At 43.0% G+C, this 19,752-nt stretch overlaps 2 protein-coding genes across 5 annotated transcripts in view; one reads left to right on the top strand and one right to left on the bottom strand.

Moving 5' to 3' along the window:
* RNF115 (ring finger protein 115) overlaps positions 1-6,154 on the bottom strand; it is an 80,709-nt gene extending 74,555 nt beyond the window's left edge. Inside the window, exon 1 of one of the 2 annotated variants that reach the window (XM_041754360.1) lies at positions 5,808-6,154. In XM_041754360.1, coding sequence (XP_041610294.1) covers positions 5,808-5,909 — 102 coding nt within the window. In that variant the 5' untranslated portion in view covers positions 5,910-6,154. The remainder of the gene's footprint in view (positions 1-5,807) is intronic. The other variant, XM_041754361.1, reaches the window with a different exon arrangement.
* Positions 6,155-6,249: 95 nt separating this feature from the next.
* On the top strand, positions 6,250-17,458 carry POLR3C (RNA polymerase III subunit C). Of its 3 annotated transcripts, XM_041754357.1 has the most exons (15): positions 6,250-6,381; positions 7,613-7,779; positions 8,695-8,950; positions 9,061-9,246; positions 10,319-10,407; positions 11,192-11,296; positions 11,430-11,522; positions 13,258-13,338; positions 13,621-13,672; positions 13,927-13,987; positions 14,637-14,787; positions 15,777-15,878; positions 16,004-16,053; positions 16,483-16,632; positions 17,063-17,458. In XM_041754357.1, the coding sequence occupies exons 2-15, from the start codon at positions 7,633-7,635 to the stop codon at positions 17,142-17,144; spliced, it is 1,605 nt and encodes a 534-aa protein (XP_041610291.1). In that variant the 5' UTR covers positions 6,250-6,381; positions 7,613-7,632; the 3' UTR covers positions 17,145-17,458. The 3 variants fall into 3 exon arrangements, with proteins under 3 accessions (XP_041610291.1, XP_041610292.1, XP_041610293.1); XM_041754358.1 differs by lacking the exon at positions 11,430-11,522; XM_041754359.1 differs by lacking the exon at positions 6,250-6,381 and having other exon boundaries at positions 7,645-7,782; positions 8,697-8,950.
* Positions 17,459-19,752: the final 2,294 nt, after the last annotated feature.

Here is a 19,752-nt window from a genome sequence, read left to right as displayed (position 1 = left end):
TATCCAACTTGTCATATCATTCAAGCAATATTTAATAAGCAACTGCTACACAGTACCAGAGAGAATGCTAGATAATCAAGCAGACTTTTTAGCTGGGGAGTCACAAATAGCAGAATATAAGATATCGAATAATTAAAACCTCTCCCGCCCAGCTCAAATCACTAAATTCCTCCCGCCAAGTTCAATAACACTACTAACATTAGTTGGACACTGCTCTGTAATCTTTCTATGAATCATGCAATTAAAAAGTGAGGTCAGTGAGCTTACAGTTTTAAGAGTCACAAAGTCTTTAAGAAATGTACTTCAAGGGATGTCTGGTGGCTCAGCAGTTAAGCGTCTGCCTTTGGCCCAGGGCATGATCCTGGAGTCCCAGGATTGAGTCCCACAAGCCAGGCTCCCTGTATGGAGTCTGCTTCTCCCTCTGCCTAGGTCTCTGCCCCTCTTTCTCTGTCTCTCATGAATAAATAAATATTTTTTTAAAGTACTTCAAAAAGAAAGTTTAATTTAAAAAATTTAATTTTTAGCTACTCTTATTATGAGGTAGAGAGTTTTCCCAGATTTGGGGTACCTGCATGGCTCAGCTGGTTAAGCATCCGACTCTTGGGTTTGGCTCAGGTCATAATCTCAGGGTCTTAAGATCCAGCTCCTCCTCAGGCTCCTCATTGAGATTCTCTGTCTCTCCCTCTGCCCCTCCACCCATTTGCAAGCACACAAACACTTTCTCTCTCTTTAAAATAAATAAATAAATAAAATATCTTTTTAAAAAGAGAAAGTCTTCCTGTATTAGTCATTACAAGCAGAACACAATGATCATCACTTGTACAGCACCTGGTAAAGAACCAAAGCCAATGACATTACTCACTGACAAGGATGACATTTTATTAAATCAAAGGTGATAGAATAAGGAGATGTGAGAGAAGCTTATTAGTTCCTTGGACAGAGTCTCAGAGTTAACACCCTGCCTGGCAGTCCTTAATTAGACTTGTCTCTGGTCTGGATCTGGATACTCTGATCTCCATAAAATACTTAGGAATCACCCTAGTCTCATCAAAATCAAAAGTAGTTTACTCTGCACATGATTTTCTCACCCATTTAATGAATACTCTACCAGATACAATCTTAGGTAATATTCTCTGTCCTTGATTTAAAAGGAGGGCAGGGTAGTGTGGGGATGGAATGACACTTTTACATTCCATGACACAACCTTCTATGGTCATCCCTTAATACACAGCATAGTATCTCCATCAGTTTGGGCTTCACATTATCTCACAATAGGACAGTCGAGTGAGGTATAAGATTCTGCTGTGTTTTGAAAATAATTTTAAGTTACCCAAAAATACACAATGCCATTTACCCAATCATATGTAAACTGAAATCCTAAGGGTTTTAAAGCATGTAATAGGGCAGCCCCGGTGGCTCAGCGGTTTAAGCGCCGCCTTCAGTCCAGGGCGTGATCCTGGAGTCCTGGGATCAAGTCCCACATCAGGCTCCCTGCATGGAGCCTGCTTCTCCCTCTGCCTGTGATTCTGCCTCTCTCTCTCTCTCTGTGTGTCTCTCATGAATAAATAAATAAAATCTTTACAAAAAATTTTAAATAAATAAATAAAGCATGTAATAAGTCAAATTCTCTTTACTAAAATTATTTTCACTGTAAATAGGAAAATACCTTTCAATAAGAGAAAGAAATTCCTAATCAATAGTTACTTCTAGAATAGAGATTCTTTTTTTTCTTTTTTTTTTAATTTGAGGCAGGTGAGAGGTAGACTCCCTGGCTGAGTAGGGAGCCCAACACAGGACTCCATCCCAGGACCCCTAGGATCATGACCTGAGCCAAAGGTAGATGATTAACCAACTGAGCCACCCATGTGCCCAACAGATTCTTTTTTGATGTCTAATGATAACAGTAATGGTAACAGTACCACTGAATATATTTTCATTCTAAAATTCTCTTCTTGCTTGATTTCTCATTTCTTTGTATCTTTATTCTAATGACTCTTGTTCTCTTATCTAGGAGGATCCAAGCCAAAGACACACAAAGTTAAAATGGATGTATCAGGATTTAGCAGTAAGATGTGTTACTTCACCAAATTAATTCAACTGAATTTGGCTTAATCTACATAGCATTAGGTGTACTCTAATCTCTCTCAGAAGTTATAACCAAAATTACTTTTTTTAATACAGACATTAAGGTTAGTTGGGCCTGTAAATCTTTCAGAGTAGTACTGACAAGGAAAACAATAAACAGCAACCTAAGGGGAGTTTCAGGGCTGAACCACTGGGTAAGCTATTGCTATTGCCTGCACACACTTCCAAACATATCAAGAAGGGCTATACACTAGAATTGAGGAAGAAATAAGAGTTCCAAAACCTTGCATCTTAATCCCAGTGAACAGCACTATGATTCTATGGGGGAATAAACTGGTAAAAGATGAGATGGCTCTGAAGGAAGCAGTCCTTTCCACTGACGGAGTCAAGAAACCCACCTAGCAAAAGCTCATTAAAAGCTGACAGTAAAACTCAATACTCCACCTCTGGTGTTCAGAGTTCTTGTGATCCAACTAGCACAAGAGTAAGCACCCTTTTGAGATGCAAATTAAATCAAAACAAAGAAAAATTAATTCCAGATAACCTGGGTTGGTTACCCTCAAAAAGACATCTGGTTTCCCATAACATTTGTCCAATTCAAGAAACAATGAATGCCTACTGTACACTGAGAACTTATAGTGAAGGAATCTCAAGTTCACATAAATTACTTTCATAAAACTTTCAACATTTTCCTATATGTATGAAAATCATATTACTGACTTTCCAGGGTTTGAGTTGGTTTTTCAATAGCAGTCAAATTTGTCCTGAACCAGATACTTACTGACCTGATCATTCTTACAATGAACATGTTCAAGGTGACAGCTTAGGCTTAAGGATCTAGAAATGGCCATGAAACACCAAACTCACTGGCTCATATATGAATCAAAACTATAATCTTGACCTCATTGCACCTTTTCCTAAAAATGCATGACAACAATGATTTTATTAAATATTTCCTCCTTCTCCCTCAATTTACTCTTTTCTACAGCAGTCTGTGCTATTCTCCTCAATTTGAATTCTACCTATCCTTCAAAACTAAATTTAAATCCTATCTGAACTGTAACTTCTTCCCTGCACATCACCAATGCTACCATATCCCTCTCTCACTAAACTCTAAACCACATACTATATCCACCCTCATTCATGTATGTTGTTTGTTTTTCCATGTTTGTCTTGTCTTTCCGACATAATGATTAGGTCCTTGAGGGCAGAAACCATATATTCCTTGGTATTGTCTCCAGGACCTTCAGCTGAGAACCTTGTATGTATGCAGAAGTATTCAACTTACACATCAGGTATGACAGATAATAAACAATACTAAAAAGATCAAGAACTTCTCTTGGGATGCCTGGGTGGCTCAGTGGTTAAGCGTCTGCCTTCGGCTCAGGGTGTGATCCCAAGGCAGGGGATGGAGTCCACATCGGGATCCCTGCATGGAGCCTGCTTCTCCCTCTGCCTATGTCTCTGCCTCTCTCTGTGTCTCTCATGAATAAATAAATAAAATCTTAAAAAAAAAAAAAAAAGAACTTCTCTGGGCATTAAACTAAGGCTTATAAAAAACACCTACCACATCTTTCAAACTATCCCTTTTCAAGAGCACGAAGTGGGGATTTGAGATGTTAAGAAGATATAATAAGTTGTGGAAAGTTAGACTTTTATTTTTAAAGGCAAAGTGAATAGCACTTAAAGATCAGAAGACTGCAATGTTCAACAGGGCATCACATTCAGCATGTCACTGGTTACACACGTACTGGCTGAATTCAAGACCCTCCTCTCTGTGGTTAAAGAGAGTTCTGGAGGCTCTACTGTCCGCTAGCAAAAGAAAAAACAAAAACAAACAAACAAAAAAAAAAACAAGACACCAAGGCACCTGCTCTTCTTAGCACTGAAACATGGCAAAAAACCCTGCACACACACAGAGCTGAACCAGCAAGCAAAAGTAACATAGCACATAGATGAAACTATGACTCTGGATGGGGTGGGGCAAATGGAAAGAAAATGCCCTAAAAGCCTGAAAAAGCACAACTTTTGGTGAAGAAGCTAAAATACCATTGAGGCATGTATTCACTTGACTCCATTTGTGTTTCTAAAAACTAAGACAGGGATCCCTGGGTGGCGCAGCGGTTTGGCGCCTGCCTTTGGCCCAGGGCGCGATCCTGGAGACCTGGGATCGAATCCCACATCAGGCTCCTGGTGCATGGAGCCTGCTTCTCCCTCTGCCTATGTCTCTGCGTGTGTGTGTGTGTGTGTGTGAGAGAGGAGAGAGAGAGAGAGAGAGAGAGAGAGAGAGAGAGAGAGAGAGAGAGAGAGAGAGAGAGAGAGAGAGAGAGAGACACTATCATAAATAAATAAAAATTAGGGATCCCTGGGTGGCGCAGCGGTTTAGCGCTTGCCTTTGGCTCAGGGCGCGATCCTGGAGACCCGGGATCGAATCCCACATCGGGCTCCCGGTGCATGGAGCCTGCTTCTCCCTCTGCCTGTGTCTCTGCCTCTCTCTCTCTCTGTGACTCTCATAAATAAATAAAAATTTTAAAAAAATAAAAAGAAAATAAAAACTAAGACATGCATGCAGACACATTTAGTAGAATTTCTCACAGGCTGTATCTGAGACACAGTAAATACAGAGGTGGGTTGTTATAGCCACCCTGTCTTAAGGCTGAGGCTGGATAGTTCCAAGGAAAAGAACAACCATAACTAATTCTAAAGATGGCTGGCCAAGGGTAGGTAGATTCTACATTCACTCTTGTGGGTCTCCCTATAGTAGCTTATAACCCAACCCACAAGAGCTGGGTTTGGAGGGTTGTAGCTGGCTAGCCTGCTGTAGAAGCACATTCTTCACAACGGTTGCACCAACTCTCCAGGGGCTAACAGACAATCTGGCAGAAACTGGTGAAAACCAATTTTATGTCAGAGGAGCCAGTCCCCAGCATTATATCATCGGTCTTTTTATTAAGTGAAGAGACAGAATCGGGGAACGGGGCGGAGAAGGGAGGTGATGCTAAAACACGGGCAGCAGGACAACCAAAATAACCAAGTTGCAACAACATGTCCTGACTTCTTCCTAAAGCCATTTCCTTCAATAGTGATAGGACGCACAAGGCAGTCTGCAAGTCATTAGCACACTTGTTTTCACTTTCACAAGAACCCTAGAAACCACTGAGGAGCAAAATCCTCACCTCCCCACAGTTACCTTCCAACCCTCTCTCCGCGCTTTCTTCCTTCCTTCCCTAGAGACAAGCGAACAGGGACAACCCTCAGCAATCCGCTATTTGGCTCCCCTGGAGATTGGGGGGCGGGGGTGTCCGATTAAAAGTGAAAAAGGCCGCAGAGGAAGGTGAGAAGTGCAGAAGATATCGAGAGGGGGGAAAGAGAGGGTCATTGTGGGATAGAGACAAGGTAAGAAAGAGTGAAAGAAAACTACGGGGAGAGTTGTCAGAACTTGCTACGAGAGAAAAAAAGGTGAAGCGACGCAGGTGAAGGGCCGGGTGGGAGCGAGGGGCAGGTGGAACATCCGGAGGGGAAAAGGGCTGGGCGGGAGCTCTGGAGCCAGGGCCGGGACGCCCAGGACTTGGGGCCGGAGACCAGAAAACAGCGAGCAGCGGGCATTTGGAAGGCTGGTGTCAGAAAAATCCGGGCTGTGCGGGACGCTGAAGACCCCTCCGGGGACTGCGGGGCGAAGAATCCCCGCGGATGCCCAAGCGCAGGGGGCACGGGGCTCTTACCGGTAGTTTGGGGCTGACCTCGCCCTTGCAAAAGTGGCAGAAAAACCGGTGCGCGGCGACAGCGGCGCCTGCGCCCGCGCCAGCCGCGGAGGCCTCCGCCATCTTTCTCTTCCGCCGCGGCCGTCCGAGAGGGCAGCGGCCCGTCCCCCGCCAGGCCGCTACCTCCGGGCTGCGGTCGTCGCCTCGGCCGCCGCCGCTTCCTAAGTGCGGCGGGCCGCCAGAGGCCGCGTGGGTCACGTGAGTCGGCCGGGCCCAGCGAGCCGGCGGCGCGGACGGCGACCCCGCGGCCCGCCTCCCGGCACCAAAGAGGCGCAGGAAGGAGAGTCCGCCCGCCGCAGCCTGCCCGCCGGCTCCTCAGACAGCGGCTCGCTGGTCCTCCAGCTTTCCAGCGAGAGGAAAGAAAGAGCGTCACCGGAAACCACCGAAACTCCGGGGTAGAGCGGCACGTGTGGTTCCCCTTTCCCTCCTCCTGGCTGTCCGTCCGCCTGCGAGTGAGGGCCGTGGGCTCCCCCTCTGCCCCGGCGGCCGGTGGGACCCGCAAGAAGCCGCATTGTTAGATTGCGTTGACCCCGAGGTTAGTGGGAAATGCTCCCCTGACGAAGCGGCCCTGTCTGTGGACCAGGGGACCGAGTCTGGAACGGGGACCTGCATGAAGGGAGTAAGAGCCAGGAGCTAAGTAGGCTCCCTGGAAGCCCTGTTGCAGGATGGGACAGGGTCTGGGATGCTTCCCCAAGGACGTGCGGATGGGAATATAGAGCTGAGAGGCGGAGACTTGGCCTCTGGGGATTTGGGAGAATAACTAAACAAATCAATGCTTGATAGCCCTTGGGATAATAAGTAATTATACTTTAGGGTCAGCTGTGTCTGTTTCTGTGTATGTTTACTTTCTCAAGGAGTAGAAATTTCAGAATTAAATACTGCCTTTCAGACAACATACTTCATCTCCTGTTTGAAACACCCAGTTGAGAAGCTTTTCTTTGCCTCCTTTTCTTCTAAGTTGTCATTTCCTTTATGGACTGAGGTGACACTACGGCCGTGAACAGTGGCCTTAATTCTTACAAGCAATGGAGTATTGAATCTAAAGTCCGTGACATCGCAAAATCATCTACACCCAACTTTTATTTATTTTTTTTAATTGTTTTTTTATTTATTTATGATAGTCACAGAGAGAGAGAGAGGCAGAGACACAGGCAGAGGAAGAAGCAGGCTCCATGCACCGGGAGCCCGACGTGGGATTCGATCCCGGGTCTCCAGGATCGCGCCCTGGGCCAAAGGCAGGCGCCAAACCGCTGCGCCACCCAGGGATCCCCTACACCCAACTTTTAAAGAAAATTAGAATCACTCATAATCCCATTAAAGTAAATTTGACATATAGTCTTCCAGTCTTTTTTTTCTATGCATTTTTCTTGGGGTTTTTTGTTTGTTTGTTTGTTTGTTTGTTTTTCGTTATGATTTAATTGTCCTCTACGTTTTGCTTTGTGACCTGCTTCTTTCACTTAATGAACAATTTTCTATGTTCATATGTATTATACTTTGTTTTAAATGGTGGCTAGTATTCCATTGTATGGGTATGCCATCATTTATTGAGTTAATTCCTATTGTTAGACATTCAGTTGTTTCCAGCATATCAGTATAATAAGGAAAATTACAGTGACTTTTATTTTCTTGAGACAGTATCTAAAATGAAATTTTTTAAAGATATACTGTTAAAATTGCCATTTAGAAAGTACACGAATTTGCACTCAGCAGCTCTACTTCCAACAAAAGAGGAAAACTATCCATCATATGGCCTTTTTTCCCTCTAGCTCTGAGACTTCTCAGTACAATGACTCAAGCAGAAATTAAACTTTGCTCTTTGTTGCTACAAGAGCATTTTGGAGAGATTGTAGAAAAAATTGGAGTCCACCTAATCAGGACTGGCAGCCAGCCACTAAGAGTAATTGCCCATGACACAGGAACATCACTGGATCAGGTATGTGTGGACGGCATTAATTTGCTTTCATTCTTTATCTACCTTTAAATATTATTCCTCCCCACCCCACAAAACAAAAAAAGAGAGAAAGTCTGCCTTAGGATCAGAACAGTGTTATTTGGGGAATGAGGGGGGGATAAGATGTAGGCCTCAGGGTTCTGCTCTCAAGGTATTCCTGGTTCATCATGGCTTCTTAGGCAAATCTTTGCTCCTAATATGCTACACCTTGCTTATTCATAATAAGTCTATTAATCTCAGTGCTACCTTTAAGGAATAAGAATAACGGAGGGGAAGTACATTGTACTTCGGAAGGTTTTTTTGTTTTGTTTTTAGAGAGAAGCTGTGCACACACACACATATTCCGGCTAGGGGGAGAGAGAATCTGAAGCAGGCTCCACCCTCAGCCTTTGTCTTGATGTAGGGGCTCTATGTCAAAACCCTGAGATCATGACCTGAGCTGAAATCAAGAGTCAGATGCTTAACCAACTGAACCACCCAGGCGCCCCACATTATACTTTGAATGATCAGAGGAAATGAGTGTCAGAGGGAGGAATCTTACTGATTTCTTCCATTGACATGTGATTTTTTTTTTTTAAGATTTTATTTATTTGACAGAAAGCACAAGCAGGGGGAGTGGGAGATGGAGAAGCAGGCTCCCCGCTGAGCAAGGGGCCCCATAAGGGACTCAGTACCAAGACCCAGGGATCACAACCCCAGCCAAAGGTAGACGCTCAATCTCTGAGCCACCAGGTGCCCCTTGACATGTGATTCTCAATAGCTTATCCAAATGGAGGGAGGGAAGAAGCACACAGATCCTTAGCCAGCTATCTCTTAGTAAATTATTAAACAAAAATTGGCAACAAAAATGAGCTATGCCTTCAGATCTTTTCTTTCTTTCTTTTGCGTCCTATCTAGGTAAAAAAAGCCCTCTGTGTGCTTATCCAACATAACCTGGTGATATATCAAGTGCACAAACGTGGTGTAGTGGAGTATGAAGCCCAGTGCAGCCGCGTATTGCGAATGCTTAGGTATCCCCGGTACATCTATACTGCCAAAACACTGTACAGTGACACCGGAGAACTCATTGTTGAGGAGCTGCTATTGAATGGCAAAATGACAATGTCAGCTGTTGTGAAGAAAGTGGCAGACAGGCTCACAGAGACTATGGAGGGTTAGTACTGTACTCATAGCTGTTAGCAAAAGCATAGATTGGCTGGCTGCAGGACTGGAACTTCAGCTAACTTAGGCAATCTCATCTGCCACTTTCATCCTGTTGTACAGATGGCAAGACCATGGACTATGCTGAGGTATCAAACACATTTGTGCGACTAGCAGACACACACTTTGTACAGCGTTGCCCCTGGGTGCCTGCCACTGAGAATTCAGACCCAGGGCCACTGCCACCTGCCCCCATTCTTGTGAACAGTGAAAAGGACATGTACCTGGTTCCAAAACTGAGCTTGATCGGTAAGGAATTTTGACCCCTGAAACTATGGTTTGCCCTGGTTGTGGATTCTTCTTCAAAGATTGTTAAATTAATGAATGAATCAATCAAGCAGTTACCAAATATTTACTCTGTGCCAGATACTGTGGTGTAAAATGAAAAAACAAGTCCCTGACCTTTTGGGGCTTAAGACTAAGGTAAAAAAGATTTGAGTTACATTACTCAAATAATCAGATAGATGTATAACTAAAAAACTGATTAGCACTATGAATGAAAAGTATGAGATGTTATGAAAATATGTAACAGGGAACCAAATTTTTCAGGGTTTAGAGCACACGCTTCTCTGAGAAAGTAGCAGTTGAGCTAAGATTTGAAACAGAAGCAGGAACTAACCAGTGAGGTAATGTATGAAGGAGTACAGAGGATAAATATTTTTACAAAAGGAATAGTGTACAATGAGAAAAAAATAGGATATTTGAGGAAGTAAAAGATAGGTCAGTGTAATTAAGGCATGGTGAGCAAAGAGAGCCATGAGATGAGGATAGAAAGATAGGCAGGGGCTAGATCATGCAAGACTATACAGACAGCATCTGTTCTTTATCCTAAGAGCAAAGGAAAAAAAAAAAAATAAGAGCAAAGGAAAACCACTAAAGGATTTAAAGGAAGTGACATGATCTAATTTGCATTTTTAAAAGATTTTCCTGCTTGTAGATAGGATAGGGCAAAGGTAAAATGTAGACAAACCCAGTGAAAAATTAGATACAGAAAGGGTAAAGGAGACAGAGGTACTAAATGACATTTGTGTGTCTGACTTGCATGTGGGGGGAGGATGAATGGTCCTACTCACTGAAAGGAAGCGTTTGGAACAGGAACAGTTTGAGGTAGAAAGATTAGAACTTTCTTTTTTGAATATGTTGAGCTTCGAATGACTTCATCATTACTTCGAATTTCTTGGAGCTCCTCAGCCTCCCCAGCCACTTTAACCTAGAGGCAGCTGGAGATGTCTTGGGATAGAGGGATACCTGCTCTCAGGTTCAGTGATTTCCTGTCTTCATATGAGATGTAGCATAACTGTTTGCCTGTTTTATTTATCAGGGAAAGGTAAAAGGAGAAGATCATCTGATGAAGATGCTGCTGGGGAGCCCAAGGCCAAGAGACCAAAACACAACACAGATAACAAAGAGGTAATGGGGCTTAGGGGTCCTCACCCTAAGGCAAGGCAGAAAGATAACAAAGGTAACAGGCCCCAAGAGATTTACAAGGTCCTTGATTGAGAAGTAGTAGGATTAGTAGGATTATGAACTTCATTCAATATTGACCAAGAATGAACTAACAAAGTGTAAACTCCATTACTTTCTCCTTTCTGAGGCTTCATCATTAAACAGAGGTCAGATCTTATGCCAAAAAAGGGCCTTCTGTTTTTTCTCTGAAATAAGAGGCAAGGTCATGTGCTGAGAGTGGGAAGAGAGGGGTAAATAGAAAATTTAAGGATACTGGAGAAGAGTTCAGATAGAGAAAGATTAGGTGAATTCAGAGGTGAGTTTAAGGGACGCCTGGGTGGCTCAGTGGTTGAGCGGCTGCCTTTGGCTCAGGGCATGATTCTGGAGTTCTGGGATTGAGTCCTGCATCAGGCTCCCTGCATGGAGCCTGCTTCTCCCTCTGTCTACGTCTCTGCCTCTCTCTCTGTGTCTTTCATGAATGAATGAATGAATGAATGAATGAATGAATGAATGAATAAATAAATAAATAAATAGAGATGAGTTTAGAGAATCTGAATTGGGTATTGTGAATTTGTCTCATCAAGGCCCTGATCCACATGATTGAATGATTTTTTTTTTCCACCCCACGTGGTTGCTACTGAATAGGAAAAAAAATAGTGAACAGTTAAATCCAAGCTCCTCGCCAGAAAACTCTTCCCCATATTCACAGTATCTAAATGTTTCTCTCTAATCCTTTTCTCCTCCTCAGCCCATTCCAGATGATGGGATTTATTGGCAGGCCAACCTTGACAGATTCCATCAGCACTTCCGTGACCAAGCCATTGTCAGTGCAGTTGCCAACAGGATGGACCAGGTGGTATCTAAGTGGGTGGGACGGTGTCCCAAATCAGGAGCATTCACTTATTTGCCAGATGTAGCCATTGGCATATAGCCAGAGTCAGCACAGTGGAGTGAATTCTGAATTGTAGTTCACTTTTCAAACCCAGACCAGCAGTGAGATCGTGCGGACTATGCTTCGGATGAGTGAGATTACTACTCCCTCTACTGCCCCCTTCACCCAGCCGTTGTCTTCCAATGAGGTGATCTTCATGTTCTTGTACTACTTTTCTAACAGACTGCAGATGTTATGATTCTTATACACAGAGCCTGGGATTAGGTTGAGATCTGAGCCTTTGAAAGAGTTTTTATTGTTTGAGGTGGGACAGGGATTCTCTTCAAGTGTTAGGTACAAAATATTGGTCTCTGGGGATCCATCCTTAAAAAACTTAAACCATTCTCCTAGACAAAGTACAGCTATTCCCAGTTCTAAGAATCCACTATCTGGAATCTGAGAACCTTTGTTGGTACTCAGAACATCATTTGGCTTCTTGTACTGCTTTTGTTCAGTATACTAGTTTTATGTATCTTAAATTTGTTTTTAGTATATGTTTCTTAAAATATAAATATTTAATGTACCAAATACATTTTATTTATATTCTATTTCATAATTATATTTATCCATATTATAGTATTTTCAGTTCATATTATTTTTAAAATTTTAAACTTATAACAAAAATTTCAGGTTTTTTTTCTTTCAATAACAGTAATTACATGACCTCTATTCAAACAATAGAAATGTATAATTTTTTCAAGTTGTAGCCCCCTATACTTTTAGAAATGGCGTGCAAGTTCTATATCTTATTGTGAGTGGCAGTTACAGGGATATACATAATTGTCAACACTCATCAAACTGAACCTCTAAAATCTGGGCTTGTTATTGTATGTAACATACCTCAGTTTAAATATATATATGTAGTTGGGACACCTGGGTGGCTCAGCGGTTACGCAGCTGCCTTCTGCTCAGGGTGTGATCCTGGAGTCCCGGGATCGAGTCCCACATCGGGCTCCCTACATGGAGCCTGCTTCTCCCTCTGCCTGTGTCTCTGCCTCTCTATCTCTCTGTGTCTCTCATGAATAAATAAATAAAATCTTTAAAAAAAAAGTTTAAGGGATCCCTGGGTGGCGCAGCGGTTTGGCGCCTGCCTTTGGCCCGGGGCGCGATCCTGGAGACCCGGGATCGAATCCCACGTCGGGCTCCCGGTGCATGGAGCCTGCTTCTCCCTCTGTCTATGTCTCTGCTTCTCTCTCTCTCACTGTGTGCCTATCATAAATAAATAAAAATTTAAAAAAAAAAAAAAAAAAAGTTTAATAAATAAATATGTATATAGTTTCATGTGATCCCAGCCACAGGGATTCTTGTTAATAGTTTGATACCTAAATTTATTCAGACCTTTTTTTTATGTATAGTCTAACATTTAAATAGATATATGTATTTTTTCAGCAAAAAAAAAAATTATATTCTACATACTGTTCTAAAGTTGCTTTTTTTTTTTTAAGAGAGAGATTTTATTTATTTATTCATGAGAGAGGCAGAAACATAGGCAGAGGGAGAAGCAGGCTTCCCACTGGGAGCCCAGTGCAGGACTTGCTCTCAGGACCCTGGGATCATGACCTGAGCTGAAGGCAGATGCTCAACCACTGAGCCACCCAGGCACCCCTAAAATTGCCTTTTTCATACAACAATGTATCTAAGCCACCTTTTTCATGTCAGCATATGTAGATCTTATTTTTTATGACAGCATCATGTTCCACTTAGTAGCCATGTTGTACTTTATTTTAATCAATTCCTTATTATTGTACATTTGGATTGTTTCTAGTTTTTTTATTCTTACAAATAATGCTACTCTGTATTTATGTATTAAACATCTATATTTCAACAAAGTCAGCAATTCTAAGTTCCCAAGCCCATTTTTACCTTCTCTTTTTGCTCCATAGATCTTCAGATCTCTGCCCGTTGGCTATAACATCTCTAAACAAGTTCTTGATCAGTATCTCACTCTACTGGCAGATGATCCAGTAAGTGTTTTGCTTCCTTTTTGGGGTTTTGTTCTTTTGTTTTGTTTTGTATTCCTTTTTTTCCTGCTGTGTTTACAATTTATTTCTGCCACCGAAACCTGGTATCCTTCTGTAGCCTCATTTTCTACCTAGCCCAGCTCAGACAGTTTCTCTACCATCAGCTGATAGGAAGGCTATCTGCTACAGACTTTTGGCCTTATTTGCTCCTTTGGAAACAGAATCACTGGACTTGCCATCCAGTTAACTCTCTCTATTTCTCTCTCTCTGTGTTTTTTCCAATAGCTAGAGTTTGTTGGAAAGTCTGGCGACAGTGGTGGAGGAATGTATGTCATCAGTATCCTTACCAGTTATTTCCTTATAGTCAGGCAGCCTGAACTATGAAGAAGAATGGTGACTTATGAAATAAAAGATTGGATAATATTTAGTATACTAAGTAAGTCAGAAAATTGAACTCATACATTGATGATAAAGAAGTAAAAAGGACTTTGAATTAACCGAATTTTAGTTAAGCAAAACCCTGATTTAGGAATAAAACTAAGATCACAGTGACCAAACCAAACATTACTGACCTTAACCCTCTACATGAAGACCTGCATAAAGCTCTAGGATCCCTAGCCACAGCCACTCTGGAGTCTGTCGTGCAGGAGAGGTAAGAGTGTCACCCTACTCAGGGTTGGGGCCATTTTTCCACACTTCACTTGAATAAGCAATTTAATCATTATGTAAGCACCCCATGTAGATACATCTTGGTAGGGATCCCTGGGTGGCGCAGCGGTTTGGCGCAGCGGTTTGGCGCCTGTTTGGCCAAGGGCGCGATCCTGGAGACCTGGGATCGAATCCCACGTCAGGCTCCCGGTGCATGGAGCCTGCTTCTCCATCTGCCTGTGTCTCTGCCTCTCTCTCTCTCTCTCTCTGTGACTATGATAAATAAATAAAAATTAAAAAAAAAAAAAAAAAAAGATACATCTTGGTGCATGTTGCCCGTTTTTCCACTGGACTGCTACAGATCCCATCCACTACTGCTCTACCACTTAACTCCCAATGGTGCCAATTAACCAGCCTTCCTAAAGCCTTTACTTATAAATGCAGGAACTCGGGTACTCAAATGAGTCAGCAATTGGTGACTCTTTTATGATTAGTAGTACCATCATTAATCTGTGGAGTTTTGAAAGAAATCTCTGACCACTGTTCTTCTCTCTGGTCCTGGCTCCATACATGGAAACAGAGCAACTGCCATCTGTGACTAGGAGCTAAAACTAATCTATGTCATGCCATTTGCTTTCTTTATTCCTTTCCAGGTTTGGGTCTCGTTGTGCCAGAATATTCCGTCTAGTTTTGCAAAAGAAACACCTGGAGCAGAAGCAGGTAGAAGACTTTGCAATGATTCCAGCAAAGGAGGCAAAGGATATGCTTTATAAGATGCTCTCAGGAAATTTCATATCACTCCAGGTAACCAGTAGCATAACAGTCACCAACCAGTGGAGCTGGTCAAGGGTGAAAGAAACTTCTGAGGCAAACCTCCTGAACCTCAAGCAAACTCTCACTTCAGCTCTGAGACAGAAAAAAAGATTAACAGAGACCTAGCAAGCACTTGAAGAGAATAGGGAAGCTTTTTTTTTTTTTTTTTAGAATAGGAAAGCTTTAAGTGGCCTTAGTTAAATAGAGGCACCTCAAGAAATCACCCCAAAATTCCCTTTTTCCTTAGCTCCTACTCCTTGTGACTTGTCCTTTCCCCAGCTGTTAAATCTATTATATAGATTAAAACTGCCAACATCATCTATTGGGTCCGCAAAGCCAGGTAGTATGCCCTATGAGGAAATAGACAGAATGGATTTGGGAGACAGAATCACAGTTCTGCTGCTGACCCAGTTACACTGAACAAATTATCTACCGTCATTTTTTCTTATCAATACAATGGTGATGGGTGGTGGTAATAAAATAATATGGTTTGTCCTAAAGATCAAATACAATCTACATGGCACATAAGAGTTGCTCAGTAAGAGCAGCCCGGGTGGCTCAGCGGTTTAGCGCTTCCTTCGGCCCAGGGCGTGATCCTGGAGACCCGGGATTGAGTCCCATGTCGGGCTTCAAAGCATGGAGCCTGCTTCTCCCTCTGCCTGTGTCTCTGCCTCTCTGTGTGTGTGTGTGTGTGTGTGTGTGTGTGTGTGTGTGTGTGTTTCTCATGAATAAACAAATAAAATCTTAAGAAAAAAAAAAAAAGGTTGCTCAGTAAATGTTAATTGCCTTCTCTTTCCTCCCCACTGAGGATGCTGACAGTCAAGTAGAAAAAGCTCTGCATGTGGCTGATTTTGCTATAAACACAGATGCTGAATGACTGGGGAAGAGGAAAGGTTGAGTTGCTCTGGATGGAACAAGTGTTTACCTTGCCATTTTTGAAGAACAGTATGATTTCTCTTTTTCTTTCTGTGGACAAATAGGAAATTCCGAAAACCCCAGACCATGCCCCATCCAGGACCTTCTATTTATATACTGTGAACATCCTATCAGCTGCCCGAATGTTGCTGCACAGGTGCTACAAGGTAATTTCTTTGGACCTTCTCCCCATTTCCTCCACACAGAAGAGTCTAACTCTAATGCCCCAGTTAGCCGGTACAAGAGCTACTTAAATAGAACCATGTGCATTTCTTGTCTTCTCTTCCCTCAGAGCATAGCCAACTTGATAGAAAGGAGACAATTTGAAACCAAAGAGAACAAGTGAGTAGCATTTTCAATTGAGTAATTACATTTTTCAAGGTCAAAGTCTTAAGGGAAATTTCATATGGAAATAGAAAACAATAGAGACAAAAAAAAAAAAAGAAAAAGAAAAAGAAAACAATAGAGACAATAACCAGTCTAGTTGCATTGAATTATTGGCTTAGGTTGACCTAAATTGTACATTAGTCTAAACTGTTCTGATGTACCCCCAGTGAAATAATTTTGCAGATTAAATTTATTAAAAAAGGCAGTAAGAGTTTCTGGAGTGAAGTCATATTTCTAGTTAAACTTGTAAAGACTGTCCTTGGAGGGTGGCAATATCCACTTTGATCAGGAATGTGGAAGAAGAGGGAGTTATGCCTTACGGCTGATGGGTACAAGAATCTCCAGAGCTAGGGGATATACCTCAAAGTTGTGTTTGTCTGACAGGCGTCTACTAGAAAAGTCTCAGAGGGTGGAAGCCATCATTGCATCTATGCAGGCTACAGGTGCAGAGGATGCACAGCTTCAAGAAATAGAGGAGATGATCACAGTCCCCGAACGCCAGCAGCTAGAAACCCTGAAGCGCAATGTCAACAAGTCAGCATCATGAATCTCAAACCTATGTTTCAAAACACCTTCCAGACAAGTCCACCTCCATACCCAGCTACCCCTCCAAGTTCACCCAAGCAAACCTAAACTCACTCTCTTCTTTCCCGGCTCAATTGGCAGAATTTAATCCATCTATTTTCTTAAGCTTAAAAACTCTGAAAGCATTTCAGCTTCTACTGCCTGCTCACACACTCTTATTCACCAAGTTTATGGATTTAACTTCAGTAATGTGTCTCAAATCCAGCCTTTTATCTTGGTCTTCATGCAGGCCCTCATCACTTCTTTCCCAGACCTTTGCCATCACCTCCCCTTTCGAACCATCTCTTGTAATGCTCTCAATGCCATTCTCTATGGCCTCTAACCTTATATATGCTAATGAATGCTCAATCTGAGCAAATGCTTTCACTTTTTCACTCAGGTTGGATGCCAGTGAGATCCAGGTGGATGAAACCATCTTCCTGCTGGAGTCCTATATTGAGAGCACCATGAAGAGACAATGACCCAGAAGAAGAGCCTTTCTCAGAAAATCTGAGGAGATTGGAAGGAAAAATAAAGGAGGTGCCTAGGTGGCTCAGTTGGTTGAGCGTCTGCCTTTGGCTCAGGTCATGATCCCGGGGTCCTGAGATTGAGCCCTGTATTGGGCTCCCTGCCTGGCGGGGCATCTGCATCTCCATCTGCCTGCTCCTGCGCTCGCCCTTTCTCTCTCTCTCTCTCTCTTTCTCTCCCCCACCTGAAATAAATAAATAAGATCTTCTTAAAAAAATAAAAGAGGGGGATCCCTGGGTGGCGCAGCGGTTTGGCGCCTGCCTTTGGCCCAGGGCACGATCCTGGAGACCCGGGATCGAATCCCACATCTGGCTCCCGGTGCATGGAGCCTGCTTCTCCCTCTGCCTGTGTCTCTGCGTCTCTCTCTCTCTCTCTCTGTGACTATCATAAATAAATAAAAATTTAAAAAAAAAAAATTTTTTTTTTAAAAATAAAAGAGGTGCCTGATGCATTCTTTGCAGTTGGATACATTGCAGATTCTTCTACTGAAATGCCCCCTCTATCCCTACTGCCCAGAATACACCAGAAAGAGTTTAATATGTTTTTTTAAAGTTTGCTGATCCTGTCTTAGGCCCATCACTGTATTTTCCCCTCATCTGATCTCGGCAGGGGAAAGAACTTTAAATCAAATAGATTAATAATCGATCAAATGCATCATTTCCCATCAAGAAGTCAGCCAAGGGGGGAATCCCTGGGTGGCACAGCGGTTTGGCGCCTGCCTTTGGCCCAGGGCGCGATCCTGGAGACCCAGGATCGAGTCCCACATCGGGCTCCCGGTGCATGGAGCCTGCTTCTCCCTCTGCCTGTGTCTCTGCCTCTCTCTCTCTCTCTCTGTGACTATCATAAATTTAAAAAATAATAATAATAAAAATTAAAAAAAAAAAGTCAGCCAAGCCTGTGTTTGAACATCCCTGGCAGTGGAAGAAACTTCTTCCTAAGCAGTTCATTCTATTCTCAAAAGGCTACACCTTTTCTTTAATTTGTTAAATTGTAATCTGCCACACACAAACAGTGTAGGGAATGTGTAGGGAAAGACAACCACACAGAGGGGAATAAAAGCAATTTTCAGGGCTAGCAGGTGGACTGGCCCCAGCATTCACACTAGAATCTATGGATAGAAGCCACATTTGCCAACTCCAGGCTTCCTAGCACATCTGGAACTGTACATATAAGACACTTAGCACAATGCCTGGCATATGGTAAAGCCCTCAAGAAGTCATTGCCTTCCTCTTCTCCATGTTTTCTTAAAAGCCGCAATTCTAAGTTTTCTCTCTCAGTACCATGGATAGATGATTAATATAGTTGTAATTTGTCCCACCAGCTTCCACTCACTTAAAACAGGTAGGTGCTGTTAAAATCTCTTCAGTTTTGGGACACCTGGGTGGCTCAGTGGTTGACTATCTGCCTTTGGCTCAGGTCATGATCCTAGGGCCCCTGGGTTCAAGTGCTGCATCAGGCTCCCCACAGGGAGCCTCCTCTGCCTATGTCTCTGCCTCTTTCTCTCTCTGTCTCTCATGAAGAAATAAATAAAATCTTTAAAAAAAAACATAAAATTAATCTCTTCAGTTTCCTCTTAGCAATGTCCATTCTCTGTAATCCATCAAGATTAATGAACCAATCCAATTCACCAATTAAATGCCAACTAATTACTAGCCATTATGCTGGATATAATACAGCAAGATAAAAGATATCGTCACTGCCTTCAAGCCACTCACCATTCTGTACTGAGCACCTATTATGTGCCCTGGACTGGGCTAGGCTTTAGGGATACAAAGATGAATAAGCCTTGCACATATAACCTAGTTGGAGGAGATAAGTACAAGGAAATACTGGGGGGCTCTGTAGAAAAGTATTATATACAGAGAGGCAGGAAAGGGAGAGAAAGTGACAATCTGTCTTTTAAAAGATGAGGATTTGTCAGGTGGAAGCAGAAAGGGATCCCAGAATGAAGCAGAGCCTGGTTCCAGGAAGAACTGCATATAGGATGTGACTAGAAAACAGGGCCTAAGTCCTGCCAGCATTGAAGCTGGAGAGAGCGCGAGCAAGGGCTGGAGGGGTCCTTGCTATACCGTGCTTAGTAGCCTATTCTCTCCGGAGCAGTGGGAAGCAAGACGATGAGACTTGTGTTTGAGAAAGATTACTCTGGAAGTACCCTATTGAATGAACTGGTAAGAGGACTATTTGAGACTTGCAATATTGTCTCAGGCGGAATATGAGGAAGGCTAGGAACCATGGAGGCTAAAGAGCAAGACATGGATTTGAGAAAGTTCAAGGAGGTAGAATCTAGGGCACTGGGTTGCCATTTGTGTGAGAAGGGGTCAAAAAGGTTTCCCGGGTGTCTGGCAAGGAGATGTGATGAATTCGAGGTGATGCCTACTATAGCAGGTAGGTGTGCAGAGTGCTACAGAGGGGTGGGTGCTCCTGTGGTTCAGCCCCGGGCTGGCGGGAGGTGACATATGAGTTGAGAATCATCCAGTCTGCATCCCTCTCCTAAACCGAGAAGAGGGGAAGAAAAGAGGGGCTGATGAGGACCCAGAGGCTTTTTTTGTCATTTACTAGCAC

This window comes from Vulpes lagopus, chromosome 5, assembly GCF_018345385.1.
Source record: "Vulpes lagopus strain Blue_001 chromosome 5, ASM1834538v1, whole genome shotgun sequence".
In the NCBI taxonomy this organism is placed as follows: domain Eukaryota; kingdom Metazoa; phylum Chordata; class Mammalia; order Carnivora; family Canidae; genus Vulpes; species Vulpes lagopus.
Note: the sequence above shows the minus strand (reverse complement) of the source record. Positions and strands in the feature narration are given on the sequence as shown.